General features: G+C 40.5%; 1 protein-coding gene across 7 annotated transcripts in view; it reads right to left on the bottom strand.

Annotated features, from left to right (window-relative positions):
• The window catches only part of Zmat4 (zinc finger matrin-type 4), a 378171-nt gene that overhangs the window by 162765 nt on the left and 195604 nt on the right, over positions 1-19802 (bottom strand). For all 7 annotated transcript variants that reach the window (XM_031339297.1, XM_031339299.1, XM_031339300.1 and 4 more), the window contains one exon: positions 4358-4514. In XM_031339297.1, the coding sequence (XP_031195157.1) occupies positions 4358-4514 (157 nt within the window). The remainder of the gene's footprint in view (positions 1-4357; positions 4515-19802) is intronic.

The raw sequence follows: 19802 nt of genomic DNA, 5'->3' as shown, positions 1-19802 counted from the left end.
CAGCTCCCACATTCGCATTCTGCCTGTGAACAGCTCTGGGTATCAACAGCCTCTTCCCTGTCTTGAGCTCCCAACTCACTCTTTCTTCCTGCCTACTCTCTGGTTATATCTGTTGCTCTCGGGCACATGAACAAACACACATATGCACACAAAACACATGCTCCGCAATTATAGCTCTTTCCTAGGATAGCTTTTTAAAGACTTCCCAAGGAGGGAGGTATTTTATATACTAAACAGACTCAACTCCTTTATTCAGCCTCCAAGAAGAGAATATTCCTGGCATCATTTTTCTGACTGTTTAGACCCCAGTTTCCTCCAAAAGCCCATGTCCCTCGCATTCATGAGAAATGGTAGGAGCTAGGGAGCAAGCTTCAGGCTGTCAGGCCATGGGCATTTCAAAGACACGGTAGGAGTTTTGACTCTCCATGCCCTGAGAAGGGCATTTCTGGTGGGTGCTTCCCTCCCTAGTAAAGGCCTAAAAGCAATGTGAATGTTAAGTCATGAATAAAACTCCAAATCTGGCATCTGAAACACAGGAGCCCCAATCCCATCCCCTGCAAACATTGGAAACCACAGACACTGCTCTCCAGCTGCAAGATATCAAATTCACCCTGGATTTAGGATTCAATAACAGCCACTCACAATCATTTCGGTCCTTGGAGACTCTGCTCTAAGACAAATCTCAGGATGCTGGTTACACTATGAACATATCCTCTCTCCTTCACTGTCCCAGCCTCCCAGGGCTCTGCCACAAGCCATCAATCAAATCAGTGAACCTCTCAATCTTGCCTGTTTGTGACTGAAGCAGAAAGAAGCATTCGACAAAGAACCAGGCTGGAGAAAAGGGACCCAGAGGGGTAGACTGGGAATTGGGAGTTACCTGTTCATTCGATCTTGCATTTCCCCTAGGATTCTCTTTTTTATGAGATGAGGGGGAGTCATGAAAAGGTTCAAACATCAATATAATTCTTTTTTTTTTTTTTTACTTTTAAAATAACCATCATTGTTTTTTATTAAAAATTGTCTGTATGCGCTTTGAGGGGCCAGCTGTAAATTAAACTGTCTTTGTCCTGTTGCTATAGTGATAGCTAACTGACACAGCCTCCTTCTGCTTTCTGGCCTCTCTTCGCTCAGCCTGGTTTCTCTGGTCTCACTGCAAATGACATTACATGGCAGCAGAAATCATCCTTCCAATTTGGACAGGATCTGCACCCCAAGTTCTTTGGTCCCATGACCACATTGTGGTCCGGCATCCCTCCATGTGCTTTTATCTCCACAGCTATACCCAGACCAGAGAGTCTAAGACAAAAACCAAGAAGATGTGGAACTGGCTTGTGTTCCAGTGCCTTGGCTATGCAACTTAGAAGTCCTAGTAAAGACATTCTCGTCTGAAGAAGGCAACTCAAAGGGCATTAGGGTCCCGCAGAGTGCTCAAGTGATAACTGATTCTAAGTACAGATGCAGGTGGGAGAGATGGTGAGTCACTGGTCCTGACTGTTCTTCTTCATTAGATAAAGTAGCACTGAGCTCTCCTCCAATTATGCCCACCCAGAAATCACCAGAGTTTGAGAGGCTGTGGTTCACAACTTGGCAGCATAAGAGGCATACCTGAGCAGGATATTGCTTCTCTCTGGCATTAAGATTCAGTGAACTAGGTTTTACATGCCTGGTTTGGTTTTTTCCCCTTTTGTTTTCATTACAGATAGGATTTCAAGCCAGCTAAGCTGATTAGGCAGTTCTAGCCCATGTGTGCATGTACACAGGGAAGCCTCAGGACTGAGCTCTCTCTAAACTGCTGTTAGGGAAGGCTGTGGCCTGCAAAGGAAGGGCAATGTTAGGCCAGGCAAATAGTCCACAACGACTCCAATGCCATGGCTTGGGTCTTCTCCAGCTCCTAAGTTCTTGCCCTTACAATAACTGGACTTGTGTTTTAGGCCTAATGCCTGAAGCCTGGAACCAGGGTCCTGTTCTTTTTCCTGTGCTGGTTCTCCAAACTGATTAGTGCTCCTTAACTGGCCTTTACCTGTGATTCTCTTAAAGGGCATCTCTTCCAGTTCTCCCAAATCTCTAGTCTGCATCCAGAGTCCTGCCGCCAGTGACTGTGGGTATATTCCTTGATCACTCGAGTTTTCCGCAGCCACACTAACATGCTACCCTTTGTCCCACTATGTCCTCCACTTTAGCTTGGGCCACACCTCCCATTGCCTACTTCTGCATATTTTTGTGCTCAATGGCTGGCAGAATCCCAAGCCTGAGGATCGGTTTGGCTTCTCGGGACCCCAATTTGGTCTGTGGTTGGCACCTTCCAAGATTCTTTCTGCTCAAAGCAGGTGGCTAAGAGGGTATGCTAAGCAAGGGAAATGGGTGAGAAAGAGTCCAGGACATGACACTTCGATCTCTCTGCTCCCCAGTCAAAGAAGCTTCAAGCTGACAGTGGGATTTATCCTCTCCCATTCTGGTCTTGCCTAACAGGTTCCTTGATCTCTGTAATCGCAAGAGCTAAGTTAGCTCCATGGACTGCAAGAACCCAGTCACTGAATAAGGGTACACTTTAAATGATCTGAATTTTGTCTTTGGAATACATGTATCTGTATGGCATGTGTGTGTGTGTGTGTGTGTGTGTGTGTGTGTGTGTGTATGTGTGTGTGTGTGTGTGTGTGTGTGTGTGTGTGTGTGTGCTTCCAATGTTTTTTTATATTTGTTTACTGGCAGGGGGTGGGGTATGTTTGTCATAGTGTTTATGTAGAGGGTACAGTTTACATTCTTTTCTTCCACCAGAGAGGTCTAGGAGTCAAACTCAAGTTCTCAGATTTGCTAGTGAGTTTAGCCTCTGAGCCATCTTGCCAGCCCCTGTCCTTGCAATATATTGAGAGCTAATAAGTTATCTTTGAGTTCTATGTCCCAGTTTTGAGATTATTTGAATTCCTGGAGATGGATACAAAATCATAAAGAACTATTTTGGGCATGTGATAGTTTTTGATACATAAATAATCATTTTCCCATTTGCTAACCAATATGAAAAACAAAGATACAGCCTGTCCCCTCCCAGTACTACCTCCAAATGCACTACTTTCCAAATGAACTTTAACAGCACTCTTCTGCTTAGGCAAAGAGAGCAGATGAGCTAGTTACTCATTCACAGAAAGAAAAGATAGAGCGTTTTCAGTGACTCTTCCTTTGAGGTGTCTATTTTAAGAGATCTGATGATGCGTAGGTCACAAGGTTAGTGCCTCAGCCTTTCAGAGAACAAGCGTCTCAACAGAGCACCCCTTGTTCAATGCCACATCATGCCTAGGTTCCAAAATAAGCTGCACTCGCTTCCAGACAAAGCCATTCCACACCTGAATGTCACATCCACCTCCAGGAAAACAGAATCCTGTGCTCAAACTCAGCTGAGAAATCGTGTGAAAAGATTCCTTGCTATTGGTTAAGCAGTTAGCTGGAGAAGTACACCAGCAAAGTCAAAACCAAGTGTTGTTTCAGATGCTCTCTCATTTCCAAAATACCATTTAAAAATAATTACACCCACGATTTATGCACGATTCATTAGACAGCAAGATAAAATGCACTACTAAATTTTAATTGCACTGCAAGAGGAGACATAATGAAAAATATCTCCTAACTTCTTGGGATTATAACCCAGCACAGTAACATCTTCATCACAATATAAATCTTGTCCAAACAGTTCCAGTATTGCTAAATTATTAAAAAAAAAATCTTAGTTTCATAATTTGGGTAAACCTCCAAAGACATTGTTTAGTTAAGCATTTAGAAGGCCGGGTAATCTGCTATCAATATTTAAGCTACTGATGAAAGTTAATAAGTTTAAATCACAGCTTCCCCAGTGACAATGGCAGGACTGCCATAAATACACACTTGTCCCCAAACTAAAGTGGCCGTGAAGACTCAGGTTTATTTGTGCTTCTCCACCAAACTAAGAACATATGATGTAACTGCGCTCTGGTGTAGCCAAAGCACAAATGTAGAGGATGGTAATTGCTTTCCATAGACACTGGCAGGAACCTACGTCCTATGCAGTGTGTACAACCATACCCATATGAAACGCAGGCTGGACTTGAGAAGAGCACGAGAGATGTGTATCTCACAAGATATGCAATCAATGTGGCAGACATCCTGGAGGCTGTAAGTGTCAGATGAAAGACGCTGTACAAGCCTATGAAATCATCCTCCAATGGTCCTGTGTTCCCAGGCTCCCCATCCCTCCCTGTGGGCTTCGAATGACACCTGCCATTTGACCTAAAAAGCTCGCAGCTTCTGAAAAGAGGGTGATTCCTAGGACTGAAAAGAGGGAGTATGGCCCTCGGTGCCAGCCTGGATCATTTTTTCCCACACGTACCTGTGGTTTTCAATGGAGGTTTCTCTCCTAGCAACAGTTTTAACCTTTTGGCGTGGATTTTGCCTTGGTAATGTGAGTCGGCCACCACAGCTGAGGTAAAGGACATGTTACAGAGTGTACAGCACTTATTCTTATCCACCATGTCAGCATCGCTTCCCTGTATGGGGAAAAGGAGAAAGACGGTGTCACAGAGGAACTCAAGGCCCATGCCATTAGATTTATCATTCCCATGAGATTTGTCTATTGACGAGCAGCTTATAGACGTGCTAAACTTCTTCGTTATAATTACCATCAACTCAGTAATATACATTTATGCAGTGGCTACGTGTTCAAGACCCTGGGTTTATAGGAAACTTGGCAGATATGAGTTACCAGAAGAAAAATGGAGCCCACAATTAGGAGAAAGCACATTGTCTGGCTCTGTGAGAAGTGTAGTTGGTAATTGCCCACATTATACTCATTAAAGTAAGGGAGATATCAAAGTTCGCATGGCCTGAATTATTTAGCAGAAATTATCATTTGGCATTCAGCTCTGCCGTTGCCAATTTTAGCCTCACCAGGATACATAGCAGCACTGTTCAAGTTGTTTTTAGGAAAAAAAGTTTCTCTAAGGACTGGAACATTCTTCATACTTAATTTGCATATCTATCATAGTGCTATGATGACCACACTGCCTGAATTTTTTGGCAAAATTTTGTGTAATTTTTTCCCCCTTTTCTTTAGAAAAGGTGACTAGCTAAATGCTGCACGGAATGCTTAGTCCGGCTTAATTTTTATGCCTTTGTAAGATTCAATGAAAGTGAATCGTGAATCAGAGGCAAGCAACTCCTTTGTCAAAGTATGTGACATGCCCATTATGTCTGCAGGTCATCAACTACTTCTCTCCCAGAAGATTAATCCTCTGCCTCCCCTCCTGCCTCATTGGAAATTGAGGGGACAGCAGACTGTAAGATAAGGAGTCCATCTGTTCCTCAGCGGACCCAAAAGAGCAGGGCATCTCATTGTGAAAGAACATCCTTAGCAGATCTCTACCCCCACCATAGTCCCTTCTTAGACACCCAGAAAACCCAGAAATGAAATTTAAAATTGGATGGAGACAAGGAGGAGGGTGGGGACAGGATTGAGGGGAACAGAGAATTATATAATTTTTGCATAATTATAAGATGTCCGTACTGCTAGAGAGTTGCCTTACACATATTATGTGGTAGTTAGAAAACTAACTCCTTCCATAGGGTAGCATACATGAGATCTCTGACAATTAGATTTTATTATGGGAGAAGACAGCTCTTCTGTGTGTGTGTGTGTGTGTGTGTGTGTGCGCGCGCGCGTGTGTGTGTGTGTTCTAGAAGGCTGACCTATACTTAAAAAGGTAGGAGCAACAGACTCAAATTCTGAAATGCTAAATTCTGAGCTGGGTGGTAGTCAGTGTCAGTAAGTCGACCCAAAGGGGCCACCTTCCCACAACACCCTGCTCTGGGGAGCATTCTGCCCTTGCTGAAGGTAAGCTAAACTACTTTAAGTTTTGCTTTCAGATGACTATACAGGCACAGGAGTGTTTACAAGCCACTATGTACTTTGCTAGGAAATAAAATGGATCTGGCAGTAGGGCAGGATCTGCTCTCACTGATGTCTCCAAGCAAGCCTAAGGGGGGTACAGAGTCCCTGGGAGAGGAGAAGTCCAGACATGCCAGGCAACCTCAAATCTCAGAGCAACTGAGGAAAGTATCAAACGTTCACCGAAGAATGAGGGGCTGGGGGTGCTTTGGGGAAATAGAAAATAAATGGGGAACCTTCCCCCAGTGTGTTTAGGCATAATTAGTTCTATGTGCTTTTTATCAAATGGTTAAACGTTTGGAGATTCTAACATAATTACATTTCTATCTACCCTTCCCTAAATCCAAAGACTCCCATAATACCCTCATTGTTCTCTTTCAAATATATGGATCTTTTATCATTGTTATTGTGTGCATATATGAATGTGTGAATAAATATACATTCCTCAATACACCTGACTCAGTTGGTATGTTACTTGTATGTGTGTTTTTAGGGATAAGTACTGAGTTTTAGATAACTCATCAGTGGAGGTGAGACTTGATGGGTGTTGCTTCTGACATTACTAGGAAATACAGTCTCACAGCAAACTTCCTGATCCTCTGGCACTCGCACCCTCCCCATCTTGTCCTCTCAATATTCTCTAAGCCCTAGGTACAAGAGTGCTCTACACGTGTCTCCTCAGGACTTGGCTCCGCAACTGCATTTTGTTTGCCTAGGGCTTTGTGTAATGGCTCTCATAATGTTGCAAATGGAAGTGTCCTTGATGTGATGTTGAAGCTACACTTATCTGTGAGTAAAAGGACAAATATCTAGACCATTGTTAAGAATGACACTGGTTTAGTAAAGTAGTGCTTGTAGGTGATTGTCCTTCAATCACCTGACTCCATCAGCTCTGATAGCTGTGTAGGTTTCCAGTACCCGGCATGAATTTCCTTCTACTGAGTCGGCCTTAAGCCCAATTAGAGAGCCGTTTGTTGCTCCCAAGGGGTATGTGTGTGTGCCACTATTGCACCCTGAGCATCATCATTCCATGCTGGTCAGTGATGTGGTTCATGGGCATCATAGCTGGTTAGGATTGCTTGTTGATTCCTCTTGAGGAAGCATGAATGGCATCTTTGGGTACCATGAAAGCTAGACCTGAGAGAAGAAGCATTCAGCTTATTTCTAGCTCAGGCTCTCTGGGCCCTGTTTCTGAAATACATGCTATTGTCAGCAACTGAAACTTACCTTCCACCTCTAAGGGACAATCAAAACACCTGTTATAGGCTCTAAGTTTTGGAAATCTCTTGGATAGCCCTAGCTAGCAGCACACAAAAAAAATGCTACTCATGCCCGGTATTGGGATTTATCTTAGGTGGTCGCTGGCTCTTGGTCAGAGCAATGTCAGTTGAGACAAAAAGTTCATTAAATAATACATATACATGCATATTATTAAAAATTATTAAAATTATTAGCTTTTGAAAGTAAATAATTAATAGTATGATTCCTTGTGATGTGATCAGACACCTTTATTTTTATTTTTTTAAAAATTAATTATTCTATTTATTTACACTCCAGATGTTGTCCCTTCTCCTGGTTCCCCCTCCCATAGTTCTTCATCCCACTTGTGTCTCCTTTGCCTCTGAGAGGATGATCCCCATCCCCTGGGGTCCCCCTTCCCTAGGGTCTCAAGTCCCTACAGCTTTAGGACTTTCCCTTTCTTCTGTATTTACCTCCTTCACTCTCCAATAAAATGCTCCTCTTTTTCTATCACCCCAATCAAATCACTTGTACACTGTTAGTCCCTTTTACCGCGCTCCCCCTTTTCTCTATTTACATCCATCTTCCTCCTTAAAGAACTCCCTCCCGTTTCCCAGTCGGCTGATCACTAGGTCCCTACTTGTCTATTACTCCCCAGTCCCTCTATCCAGTTTACTTTCCTGCTTTCTGCAATTACCCCAGGCTCTATCTCTACATCTAAGGATTTGAAACTAGGAACTACAGATGAAAAAGAGCAGTTGACATTTATGTTTCTGGTTCTGGATTACCTGGCTCAATATGATCTTTCCTAGTTCCATCCATTTACCTGCAAATTTCATTTTTCCTTACAGCTGAGGATTATTCCATAGTGTACTTGTCCATTTTTATTATCCATTTGTCAGTCGAAGGACATTTAGATGGTTTCCATTTTCTAGCTATTGTGACTACAAGCAAAGTTCACGGATGAGCTTCCTCACTTCCACGGCAGGGTTTCATGTGAATTGTTTTGGCAAGGTTTCCCATTTTTGCTTGAGTAAGATGAAAACTCAAGTATGTGTCGATTTACATTTCCTTAGTTGCTAAAGATGGTGAACTTTTGGGGGTGGGGTGGGGAGGGTTCTTAGGCAATACTTTTCTTTTTCGGAAAACTCATGTTCCAGGCCAAGTGTTTGGATGGATCATTTGATTTTTTTTTTTTTTTGAGTCTTTGTTTTTTGAGTTCTTTATATATTCTTGAATCAGTCCTTTGTCAGATGTATAACTAGCAAAGATTCTTTCTGGGTCTCTGGAATTCCATCGCCCAGTTGACTGTCTCTTTATTGTGCAGAAGATTCTTGAGTTCCATAAGTCAACTGCTGGTCTTAATTCTTAAGCAAATGGGATTGTATTCAGGAGGTCCTTTCCCATACCCACATTATATAGGTACCGCGTGCGCTTTCTTCTAGCAGTTTTATTGTGTCAGATTTCATATTTAGGTCTTTGTGCAAGGTGATAGACACAAGCCTAGTTTCATCCTTGAGTGTATCCAGGTTCCCCAGGACTGTTTCTAGGAGATGTTTTCTTTTCTACAATATATGGTTTTTTTGGTATCTTTGTCAAGTATTACATGGCTGAAGTTAGATTTACTCATGTTTAGGCCTTTGATTTATTTCTGTTGGTATGTACATCTGTATTTGGGTCAGTATGGTATTGTTTTTATCAATGTGTCTCTGTGGTATAGTGTATGATCTGAGACTGTAATCCCTCTAGAGTTCTTTTTACTCAGAATTGTTTGGGCTGTCTGGTGTCTTTTGTAGTTTCATATAAATTTTAGTATACTATTTTATTTCTCCGAATAATGAGATGGGGATTTTGATTAGGATTTGCATTGAATCTGCAAATAGCTTTTGATAAAATGGTCATTTTCACAATTCTAATTCTAGCAGTTCTACTAAATTTTAATAATCCACAATATAAGCATGGGGTTTCTTTCCATTTTCTAGTGTGTCTCTTACTGATTTCTTCAGAAGTTTACATTTTTCATTGTAATTGTCCTTCACTTCCTTGGTTAAGATTACTCATAGCTATTTCCTTTTCTCTAAGGCCTTTGTGAGCGGGAGTCCACTCGTGACCCCTTGACTCTATGTTGGCTGTTGGTGTGTAACACATCTATTGATTTGTGCCTTTGTGAACAGGAGTCCACTCGTGACCCCTTGACTCTATGTTGGCTGTTGGTGTGTAACACATCTATTGATTTGTGCCTTTGTGAAGTATTGAGATGGAGTCAGCATAGTGGACATCCCGACTGGATTCTGACTTCAGAGAGATTTCTTCAAGCTTTTTTCCATTTAAGATGTGTTGTTGGCTGTGGTTCTCTCATATACAGCTTATAGTGAGGTACACTGGGGTATGCTCCCTCTGCTTCTACACTCTGCAAGACTTATCATAAAGGCATGTTAGATTTTGTTTAAGGCTTTTTCTGAACCTATTGCAATAATCATGTGATTCTTATCTTTAAGTCTATTTAAGTGGTTTGTTATGTTTATTGATTGCAACATGAACTATCCCTGCATTTCAAGAACAAAGACCAAATAATCATGTTGAATAATCTTTTGGATGTATGTCTGTATTCTGCTGACAGCTATTTTATTAAGCATTTTTTTGAGTCTATGTTCAGTAGGCACATTGGCCTGTTGTTTGCTTTTGTTGTTGTTGTGTTTTTGCCTGGTTTGGGTGTTAAAGTGCTATTGGTTCCATAGAAACCATTTGGGAGTGCTCCTTCAGTTTTTATTTTTTATTTTTGAATAGTTTAAGAAGGCCTAGCTATAGATCTTCTTTGAAAGTATGGTGGAATTCTGAAAGTATGGTAGAATTCTGCTGAGAATCCACTGGCCCTGAATATTTGTTGGTTTTTTATTTGTTTGTTTTTGTTTGGTTGTTTTTTTTTGTTTTGTTTTGTTTTGTTTTGATTTTTAGCTGAAAGGATTTTTGCTACTATTTCAGTTTCCTCATTTGTTCCCCATTTGTTTAGTTGTTGACTTCTTGGGTCAATGGCTTAGTTCAATTGATAGTTTGGCCCAATCTAGAAATTTATCCATTTCTCTCAGGTTTCTCAACCTAATGAAGTACAAATTTTGAAAATATTCCCGTATATTATCCTGAATTCCTTGTGTATGTGTGTGTGTGTGTGTGTATGTGTGTGTGTGTATGACAACATCTTTGTTACTATTTTTTTGGTTATATTTTTACATTTCAAATGTTATCCCTCTTCCCAGTTTTGCTGACTGTTGTAATGTTTGACTCTACATTTCTAATTATCTTAATTTGAGTCATCTTTCATTCATTCTTAGAGTTAGTTGGAACAAATGTCTTTCAATTTTGTTCATCTCAAAAATAAACAAAAAAACCCAATGTTTACATATACTCATTTACTATTATTTTTTGTTTCTACTTCTTTATTTATGATCTGATTTTTATTATTTCTTGAAGTAAGCTAGGCTTGGCTCTGGTTTGTCCTTGTTTTTCCCATTATTTAAACTGCATGTTGTCATTTATTTGTGCCATTTTTAATTTTTTAATGTATATACTTAGAGCTATAAATTACCCTCATAGGACAGCTTTAAATATGTTCCTGGGGGTCTTTTGTTTTGTGTCTTCATTTTCATTTATTTCCAAAAAGTTCTATATTTCCTTCTTGGTTTCTTCTTTAACACACTTATCATTACTAATGAGTTTTCATCTCGGTGAGTTTGTGTCTCTACTAGAGATGTGTTTAAAGTCAACTAAGTTTTATTGCATTCTTTTCAGATAGTATACAAGGAGTGAATTCAATCTCTTCAAATTTGGAAAGATTTACTTTGTATCACAGGATATGATCTATTTCAAAAAGTCTTCTATGCAATCCCAGCTAGAATACATATTGTTTGGTATTTATGTGAAATATTCAGCAGATACCTGTTAAGTCCTTCAATCCTGATGTTTAATTTTTGTTCATATGACCTGTCTATTGGAGAAAGTGAGGTATTGAAACCACATACTATTAATGAGTATATATTAATCTGTGCCTTTAATTCCAGTGGTAGATTTTTTTTTATGAAATTTGATTCCCCAGATTTCTGCACATATGTTTAAGATAAGAAATGTCTTCTTGGTTACCTGTTCCTTTAATTAGAATTAAGTGTCCCTCTTTACCCTTTCTGATAGAAAGTCAGAAAAGTCTAGTTTGTCAAATGATTAGGACAGTGACACCTGGCTGCTTCCTGGTCACATTTCACTGGAATGCTTTTGTCTGTCCTTTTACTCTAAGGTGATTTTTATTCTTAATACCGAGTTTCTTATAGACAACAGATGGATTTTGTTTATTGATCTATTCAGTTAGGTTGTATTTATTTATTGGAGGCTTGGGGCCATTAATACTTAAAAATGTGTGCTAACTGCTGTCATCGTGTTGTTGATTTTCAGTGGTGTTTGTGTTCTGAGTGGGTGCTCTGCTTTAATAAGTATAGCTTCATATTTCTTTCCACGGGTCTATTGCTATGCTCACTCGCCTCCTCAGCTGGAAATCATATTTCCTGCGTCTTTCTTAGGCTTGGTTTGTCCGACACAATTAGACTGTTGATGCTGTGGAAAGCTTCTCTCTCTCCTTCAATCATGACAGAGAGTTTCCCTTGGTGTATTTTCCTACATTGGCTGTCATAGTCTTTTAGGAGTAGGAATGAGTTGCTTCAGGCTCTTATGGCTTTCAGAGTTCCCACTGAGAAGTCAGCTGTTAGCCTGATGGTTTTTTCTTTCTGTGTGATGTGTGTAGTTTGGTTGGCTGGTTGATTAGTTGGTTGGTTGGTTTGGTTTGGTTGTATTTGGTTTGGTTAGGTTTTTTACTCTTGCTACTTTCAATACACTTTTTTTCTGCATACTTAATGCTTTATCTATGATATACCATGGGGGATTCTTTTTAGACTTTTGTCTGTTTGGCATTCCTTGTGCTTCTTATATCTGTCTGGGTCTATCTGGTCTTCATTTGGGAAGGTTTTCTTCTATGATTTGTTGATGGTATTGATGATCTAGTCTATACCATTGACTTGGGATTCTTCTCCCTTATTTACGCCTATAATTTAAAGATTTAGCTTTTTCTACCATGGTGTTCCACATTTCCTGTTTTTGTTTGTTTTTGTTGTTGTGGTGGTGGTGTGTTGTTGTTGTTGTTTGTTGTTTTGTTTTGTTTTTTTTCACACTCCTTACTTATTTGGTATAGACTCCTCTTCTTTATCTCCACATATGATTGTCATTAAAAATTCTATGCCATGAAGGATATCTTAGCAATTCTCATTGGGAGATATTGGCTTGATCTTTTACATTGTTGGTATTTTGGGGCATGAAATTTTGGCACATGAACTTATTTTGGCCATTCAGAGATTTTTTTTTTTTTATTGACAGAGTAGTTTTAGAAAGAAGAGGTGATGTGTGGGAGGATTGGTCTAGAGGTAGGAAATGGCTTGGATAAACAGGTGATGGAGGGGAGTGCCCTGGTATGTAAGATGTTCAGTAGGTGGAGTGTGGCGTAGGTCTCGCTAGGTCGGAAGGCTGAGAATGCGGTGGGAAGGCTGAGAATGCAATGGGAGAGTACATTTTGTTAGAGGCAAGACAGGGAGGACACTGTCTGAAACCTAATGCTCCTTCAGAGTGCAGGCAGAGGAAACCAGACTAGGCTGGTATCCTAGTTGTAGGGTTTGCTTCAAGGCATGAGTGAAGAATTTAGAGGAACACCCTAGACTCAACCTTGGAGGACATGTTGGGAAGATGTTCTTACAGAACAGGGTGGTTGGACCAGTGAACAGTTGTAGGTTTGGGTTCCCGCAGAAGCTTGAACATTGATTAAGGTGGAGTTAGGAGGAGCCATGGTAGGCTAGGCACTGGTTATGTGGCTTTTGCTAGATCTAGAAGGTTGTGGGGAAAGTATGGATGGGGCGGTCTGGGGTACTCAAAAGGCTTGATCCTGAAACAGGGCATGGGAGGTCTGAGTACTGGGTGAGAACCAATCATTACCTAACAAAATATCCTGCAGCACAGTGATGCCATCGACGCAGGATAGGGAACAGGGTGGCAACAAGGAGATGGAGACATGCGAGAAGCTAATCAGCCTTGAGACCAGCAGTGTGTGCTTTGGGTACACAGCACTACCACACAGTCTATATGCTTCAACTGTATCCACTCCAGCGATGGTGGTAGAAACTCACTGCCCAGAGTCACAGTACCAAGCTCAGGTCTGTCCAGTCCAAGGTTTAACTGGGGATTCTTAGCTATCTAAATTCTACATTAGTGCTTTCTTGAGGCTACAGGTCATTTCATCTTTCTAAAAGTTTTCCACTATAGCCCAGGGTGCAAACTTCATAAATTTTGATGAATGGACCTCAATGAATGTATTGAAATATCTTGCTTAAAGAATTAAAACTCCCCCAAAGCTATCATGTAAATGAAGGAAGAACCTCAGATGATCTTAAAGCAAGGGTTCTGTTCTGGAGACAGGGAGTTTAAGTGCAAGATCTGCATTACTAAGAGAAAGAACAAATAAGTTTATGGTACATATGAAAGCTTCCTACACAGAAGCATTTTGCAAAGTTAAGAAGTTTTCAATAGAATTCAGTCAGGAGAAAGAAAATACCAGAGTGCCTCTGGCTGGCATCTCCTCCTGAAAGGCCTTTCTCTTTCCCAAAGTTCTGTTTTTAGAATTCAATTGAAATGATCATCTCCACTCAATTTAGCTTTAGGCAACACAAAAAGTCCCAGAGATATGGTCACTACAAAAACAGCAAAATGAGGCAGTTTATAAAATTGTTTCTCAGCAAAAACAATTATTAACTGCTGAAAAACACATCTTTGAAAAATTCTTTAGCGTTACTGGAAATTATTTTAAAAGCAAACAGCGTTAAGAATGTTGGAAAAAGTCGTGTGGAGACCTACTATTGCATAAGCTTCCTAGTATTTTTCATTTACTTATTCATATAACACAGTTTGATTGGCATTACCTTACACTGGTGGTAACACTCCTCCTGGAGCCATAGGCTAGCAAATAAAAAGCCTAGTGCCAGGTATAGATAGATATATATAGAAAGCCTCCCCACTACATAGAATGCCTCCCCACTAGAGTTGTTGCTCAGTGGTAGCCCTGGGAGTCCAAAGCATTGGCTTCGTTCTTGGTCATCCACCAGGACTTAACATAAGGCCCTATTGCTGAAGACACCACAGACATTGGTCACAGGATATATAGAAATCATGTTGGCAAGACTCAGAAAGCTTCCTCCTTGGTGGCTAGCTTTCATAGCACCAGACGATTCTATGTAGCCTTTATGGAGAAAAAGTTATCAACTGTTAACCCAGCTGTGAACCCTGTGAACTACAATCAATGCACATCATGGCAGGATATGCTCATGGTGCAGTAGAGGAAGGGGTGTTATAGGGGTAACTGGCAGCTTCTGCTTCGACTTGAAGTCCACTCCACAGGAGATCTTGCAATGCCTGGTACTGCAGGTTTGGATGGTCCCAAGGGAGATCCTCCTATCACAAATCTCTAAACAAGTGGTTCTCAGCCTTCCTAATGGTGGCACCTTTTAATATGGCTCCTCATGTTGTGGTGACTCCCGATCCAAAAATTATTTTTGTCACTACTTTATAACTGTAACTTTGTTACTGTTATAAATCATAATATAAATATCTGATATGCAGTATAGCTGATATGTGAGCCCGTGAAAGGGACGTTTGATCTGCAAAGAGATCTATCTGTAGCCAGTCTTTTCTACTTTGTGGCCTCTTCTTTTTCCCACCCTTTTAGCCTCCTGGTTTCATCCTCTATCACTAGATAGGAGAGAAAGAAGGTCATGGGGGAGAGAGAGCAAGACCCCTGAGTCTAACTTCTTTTGTTTCTTCTTTGAGCACAGCTACTAACAAACTGTAGCCACACACACACACACACACACACACACACACCCGAGTGACCACTAGTCACCAACCAAGCTCTAGCACTTATATAACCTCTGGAATGTTCCCTAATTTCCAATGTCATACAACCACAGAAACTATCTGAAGCTGGAAGAACTGCACTTCTGCTGGAGCACGAGGCAAATCATAGTCAGCTGCTGCGGACAGTCAGAAGCAGTCCACATCTCTATACCCGGGATTAAAATGAAGACACATTCTTATCATATTTCTGTGCTTTCAACAAAACCAAAATTTCAAAATTGTCACTATGGGAGTTGTGACCCACAGGTTGAGAAACACTTCTCTAGGCATCTGTAGAATCCAAACTTCCTCGGAGGCCACATCTCTATAGCCATGGTTTAGTGCATCGCAGAAGCGTCTGCGTACACTGGACAAAACAACAGAGGAACTCACATCTGGCCAAGGATAAGTGTCCTGCAGAGTGCTCAGCTAGAGACAGGAGATCTGGAATATACCCTTCCCCAAAGCCAGGGGCCATCGCGGAAATGAGTGTGACTATTTTAAGAGCCAGAGGTGGCTCTTACTCTTCTTATCTTTACCTTCTCCTCCTCCCTTCCCCCTCTCTCCACATGGCCATGGCCAGCCTCTACTTTCCTATCTCTTCTTTCTCCTTTCTATAATAAAACATGAAAAAAATAAAAAAACAAATATATGTGTCTGTGAATAACACACAAACACACATACATATATATATTCATATATATATATGGATATATGAATTTTATATAACTCCATACTGAACCCATGACATATAGACATGTATAATAACAGCTCAAAGGAGACAGGCAGTGTCAAGCTGGACTGGACTGGAATATGACACCACATCTAATTTGAAATCCATAAAAGCAATGATGAGAAACAGTGACCGAAAAGAATAATAAAGCAAACACAAAACTAATCACTGTCCACTTCTTAGATTAACAGATATAAAATTATATATAATTAATCATTATAACTACATTGCTGAACATATAACATGTAAATGTGATGTTTAACAATAGCAGTCAGGAAAGGAGAAGAATTATTGCACATGTTTGTATCTGCCTACAATCCAGAGTTGCACAAACCTGACTCTAATGAATTGAGCTATGTATGGTTGGCTCTGAACTAAAGCAATCACTAAAGAAATAACTCAATTTAACAACAGAAAAACTAAAATGTTATAGTCTAGGACGTCACTAGAACAAACAATTACAGAAAAAAATGAGTCCAGATAAAGCATTGATACAGGCAAACAGGACCAGACTCCATAAGCATGCTACAGTCTGTTCCCGTGTGGTTGATGAGCACGCTACAGTCTGTTCCCGTGTGGTTGATGAGCACACTACAGTCTGTTCCCATGTGGTTGTTATTGCCACAGTGTGCTTTCTCGTGATGTGATGGAACACTGACCAAAAGCAACATGGGACAAAAAGAGTTAGTTTTGTCTTTCACTGCAGATAACATTCCATCACTAAAGGAAGTTGGAACAGAAAATCAAGGAGGAATCCTAGAGGCAGGACTGCCACAGAGGACACAGAGGAGATCTGCTGTATGGCTTGGTCCCCATGGGTCACTCATGTTTTTTTTCCTATACAACCCAGCACCACTTGCCGTGGGGTAGCACCACCCAAACTGGGCTGAACCCACCTCTATCAATCACTAATCAAGAAAATTCCTCAAAGATTTCCCTACAGGCCAATTTTATGGAGACATTTTCTCAATGGAGGTTTCCTCATCCCAGCTGAATCTAGCTTGTGTCAGGTTGACAAAAACCTAACTAAAATAAACCAAATACAAACAGCTAAAAACAAAGACAGGAAGATGTCCGATAAATGGCATAAGAAAGGTGTGGCAACTGTACAATATCAGAAAAAAAAATAAAATTTAATACTAAAAGTATCACTCATCATCAACATGTTTATTATAATTAAACTATGGAACTATTAGGAAAATGCAATGTCTGATAGCAGTGGAAGAAGAAACAGAAAATTCTTTAGGCATCTGTTAAGTCTGGTTGGTTTGTCTTCTATTTTCTTATTAATCTGCCTAGTTGTTCAATGCTTCCTTGTATATATAACTATTATTGTTGAAAATTATACAAAAAATAGGTAAAGAATCTACATTGAAGATATACAAATGGCTGAAACCACAGTCTTGTTTGTGTGCATTTAATTTTCAAAAGTTTTAATTGCCACAATCTTCTGTAATCTTTTTTTTTAAAGATTTATTTATTTATTTTATGTGTATGAGTACACTGTCGTTGTACAGATGGCCATGAGCCATCATGTGGCTGCTGGGAATTGAACTCAGGACCTCTGTTTGCTCCAGCCGAGCTCACTCCAGCGTAATGCACTGTGGCTGTCTTCAGACACACCAGAAGAGGGTGTCAGATCTCATTACGGGTGGTTGTGAGCCACCAAGTGGTTGCTGGGATCTGAACTCATCTCACCAGCCCCATTCTTCTGTAATCTTAAAATAATGAGTGTAAAAGGAATAAATCATCCTTTTAAATCAAATGCCATTGTGAGGAGTGTGTGACACGTCACATCGGCCCCCTGCATCATGCCTGGGGATGAGTCATCCGCCTCTCAAGCATGTATGTCAGCACTTTGTATTTATTAATCACTCATTCCTCATTGAAGTGTCTTCTCAGTTGCCAACTGTCACTGTACCACAGCCCTTGCTCACACGCCTTGTTTCGCAGCACAGTGCTTGCTTGCAAACTGTAAGAGCAATGGTGCTAGCGCTTTAGCTAGGCAAGGGGCAGCCACAGGGTACTTCCTTCCTGTGAAAAGCCATAGTATGGTAAGAGCTTTAAAGACCACCTTGTAGAATGTCTATTAGTTTATGGCCGAAGGTCACCATAGCATGAGGTTGCAGCCTTAGGAAGGTTGAGAACCACTGAGCTAGAGGAATAGAGAGATTTAAGAGTAAAGTAAAGGTAGTGGCTAACAAAACTTAAAGATGTGTAATATAACAGGTGAAAATCTATTATTTTGTAATCTAGTTAAAAATGTTAACTAAGGTCCCTCCTTGGGTCTATATTACCGCTCCTGGAAGCCATAGCTTATTAAACAAAAACCTCAGAGCCAAATGTGGGTTATGCATTTATGAATTGGTCAGGAATGCTATGGGAGTTCCTCCCAACAGTGTAGGCTATTGGAATGGCTCTTGGCTGCCCACAAGAGCTACATGTCAGGATGCTATTACTGCAGGCACTTCCCACTTTGACGATAAGACATGGAAACAAGCAGCTAGAAAATAACTAGAAGTTTCTTCACGGTCAGTTAGCTCTATGCCAGAAGGTGCTACATTCCTACAAACCTAAGAATCCTGCAAATTATGATAATCACCTCCCAGGCAATGTATGTGTACTAGTACAATAGTACCAATGACTCTTACAGTGGCAACAAACCACTTTCCTGACTGGATTCTAGGCTGTTCCACAAGAGGGATTCATGCCCAGTATCCTGAATTTGGTCAAAAGACCCATAGTTAGGGAGTCCTGGGCCCTACCTATGGAGGAATCTACACAATTGTTTTGTTCAATGGACATGTTGTCAAATTGCCTTCTAAATACTAATATTTATACCTACTGGTTAATAGTGTTCATCTCACCATTGGCCAGAGATTTTTTTTTCCCCTGAGAACAAGTGACTGTTGTTGAGTGCTAGACTCTAATTGAGATATCTATTTCATTTCTTCCAGTAGGTCAGGGAATCTTGCAAAAGAGAGGGAAGAAAGAATGTAAGAATCAGAAAGAGCTCTGTGAAAATGTCTCCTTAATGTAACAAGGCTGGTTTATCCACACACTCACAACAGTGTAAGATATGAAGAAGGAGGGGCCGCCAGCATCCCATCATGGATGAAGGAGCACCTCAGTCAGGCTGTATTCCTCCCTAAGGGACTATAGGCAGTTAATAGTTGCTGGGGGAGGGGAAGTCATCCCTCAGTCATGTACCCATGGGTACAGTGCCATGCTCAGGCAGACAGCCTTAATTTAGTGCAATGGGCTACAAAAGAGACACAAGATTAAGAAGACCCATTGGGAAGAGAAAGGAGTTCTGTAAGAGGAAGAGAAGAGTCAGGGGAATATGGTGGGAAAAATAACCAAAGTATATTATCCATATTTGCAAACAAATAAATAGAAGTTCTAAAAACAGATCACAAGTTACCATAAAAACCAAATGATTCAACCTGTATGCAGATTCAGTCCTTATTATTGGATCTTTGTTTGTGAATCATGGATGCACATGCAAGACCAAACTCCTCAAGTGCTCTGATGTGAAAAGTCCCAGTCAGGACCAAAAACCTTGGTTCTACTCCCCTCTTCCAGCACCCATGCTGTGAATGTGTGCATCCTTAGCACCCTGCACTTTGCAATTCTAGTGAAGTTGGTGATCCATCCCACTGCTTGGCCCCAAGGGTAATGCTAAAGGGCTCCTTAGAGGTACAAGATGTTTTCATATACTTTATGAAGAAAAAATAAATGTGTTAGAGGAGTTACACTCAACCACAACCAGAAATGTTGCTGGTAGCAAGTTCAATGTTAATCGGCCAAAACCCTATACATCTAAAATAATAATAATAATAATAATAATAATAATAATAATAATAATAATAATAAATTAAGAGTAATAAGGAAATTCACTGAGATATTTATAGGAGCACTCCAGAAGATGACTTCCATAGTATGTAA

This window comes from Mastomys coucha, unplaced genomic scaffold (genome assembly GCF_008632895.1).
Source record: "Mastomys coucha isolate ucsf_1 unplaced genomic scaffold, UCSF_Mcou_1 pScaffold22, whole genome shotgun sequence".
Taxonomy (NCBI): domain Eukaryota; kingdom Metazoa; phylum Chordata; class Mammalia; order Rodentia; family Muridae; genus Mastomys; species Mastomys coucha.
The sequence above is the reverse complement of the archived record's forward strand: the minus strand, read 5'-3'. Positions and strand labels throughout refer to the sequence as shown.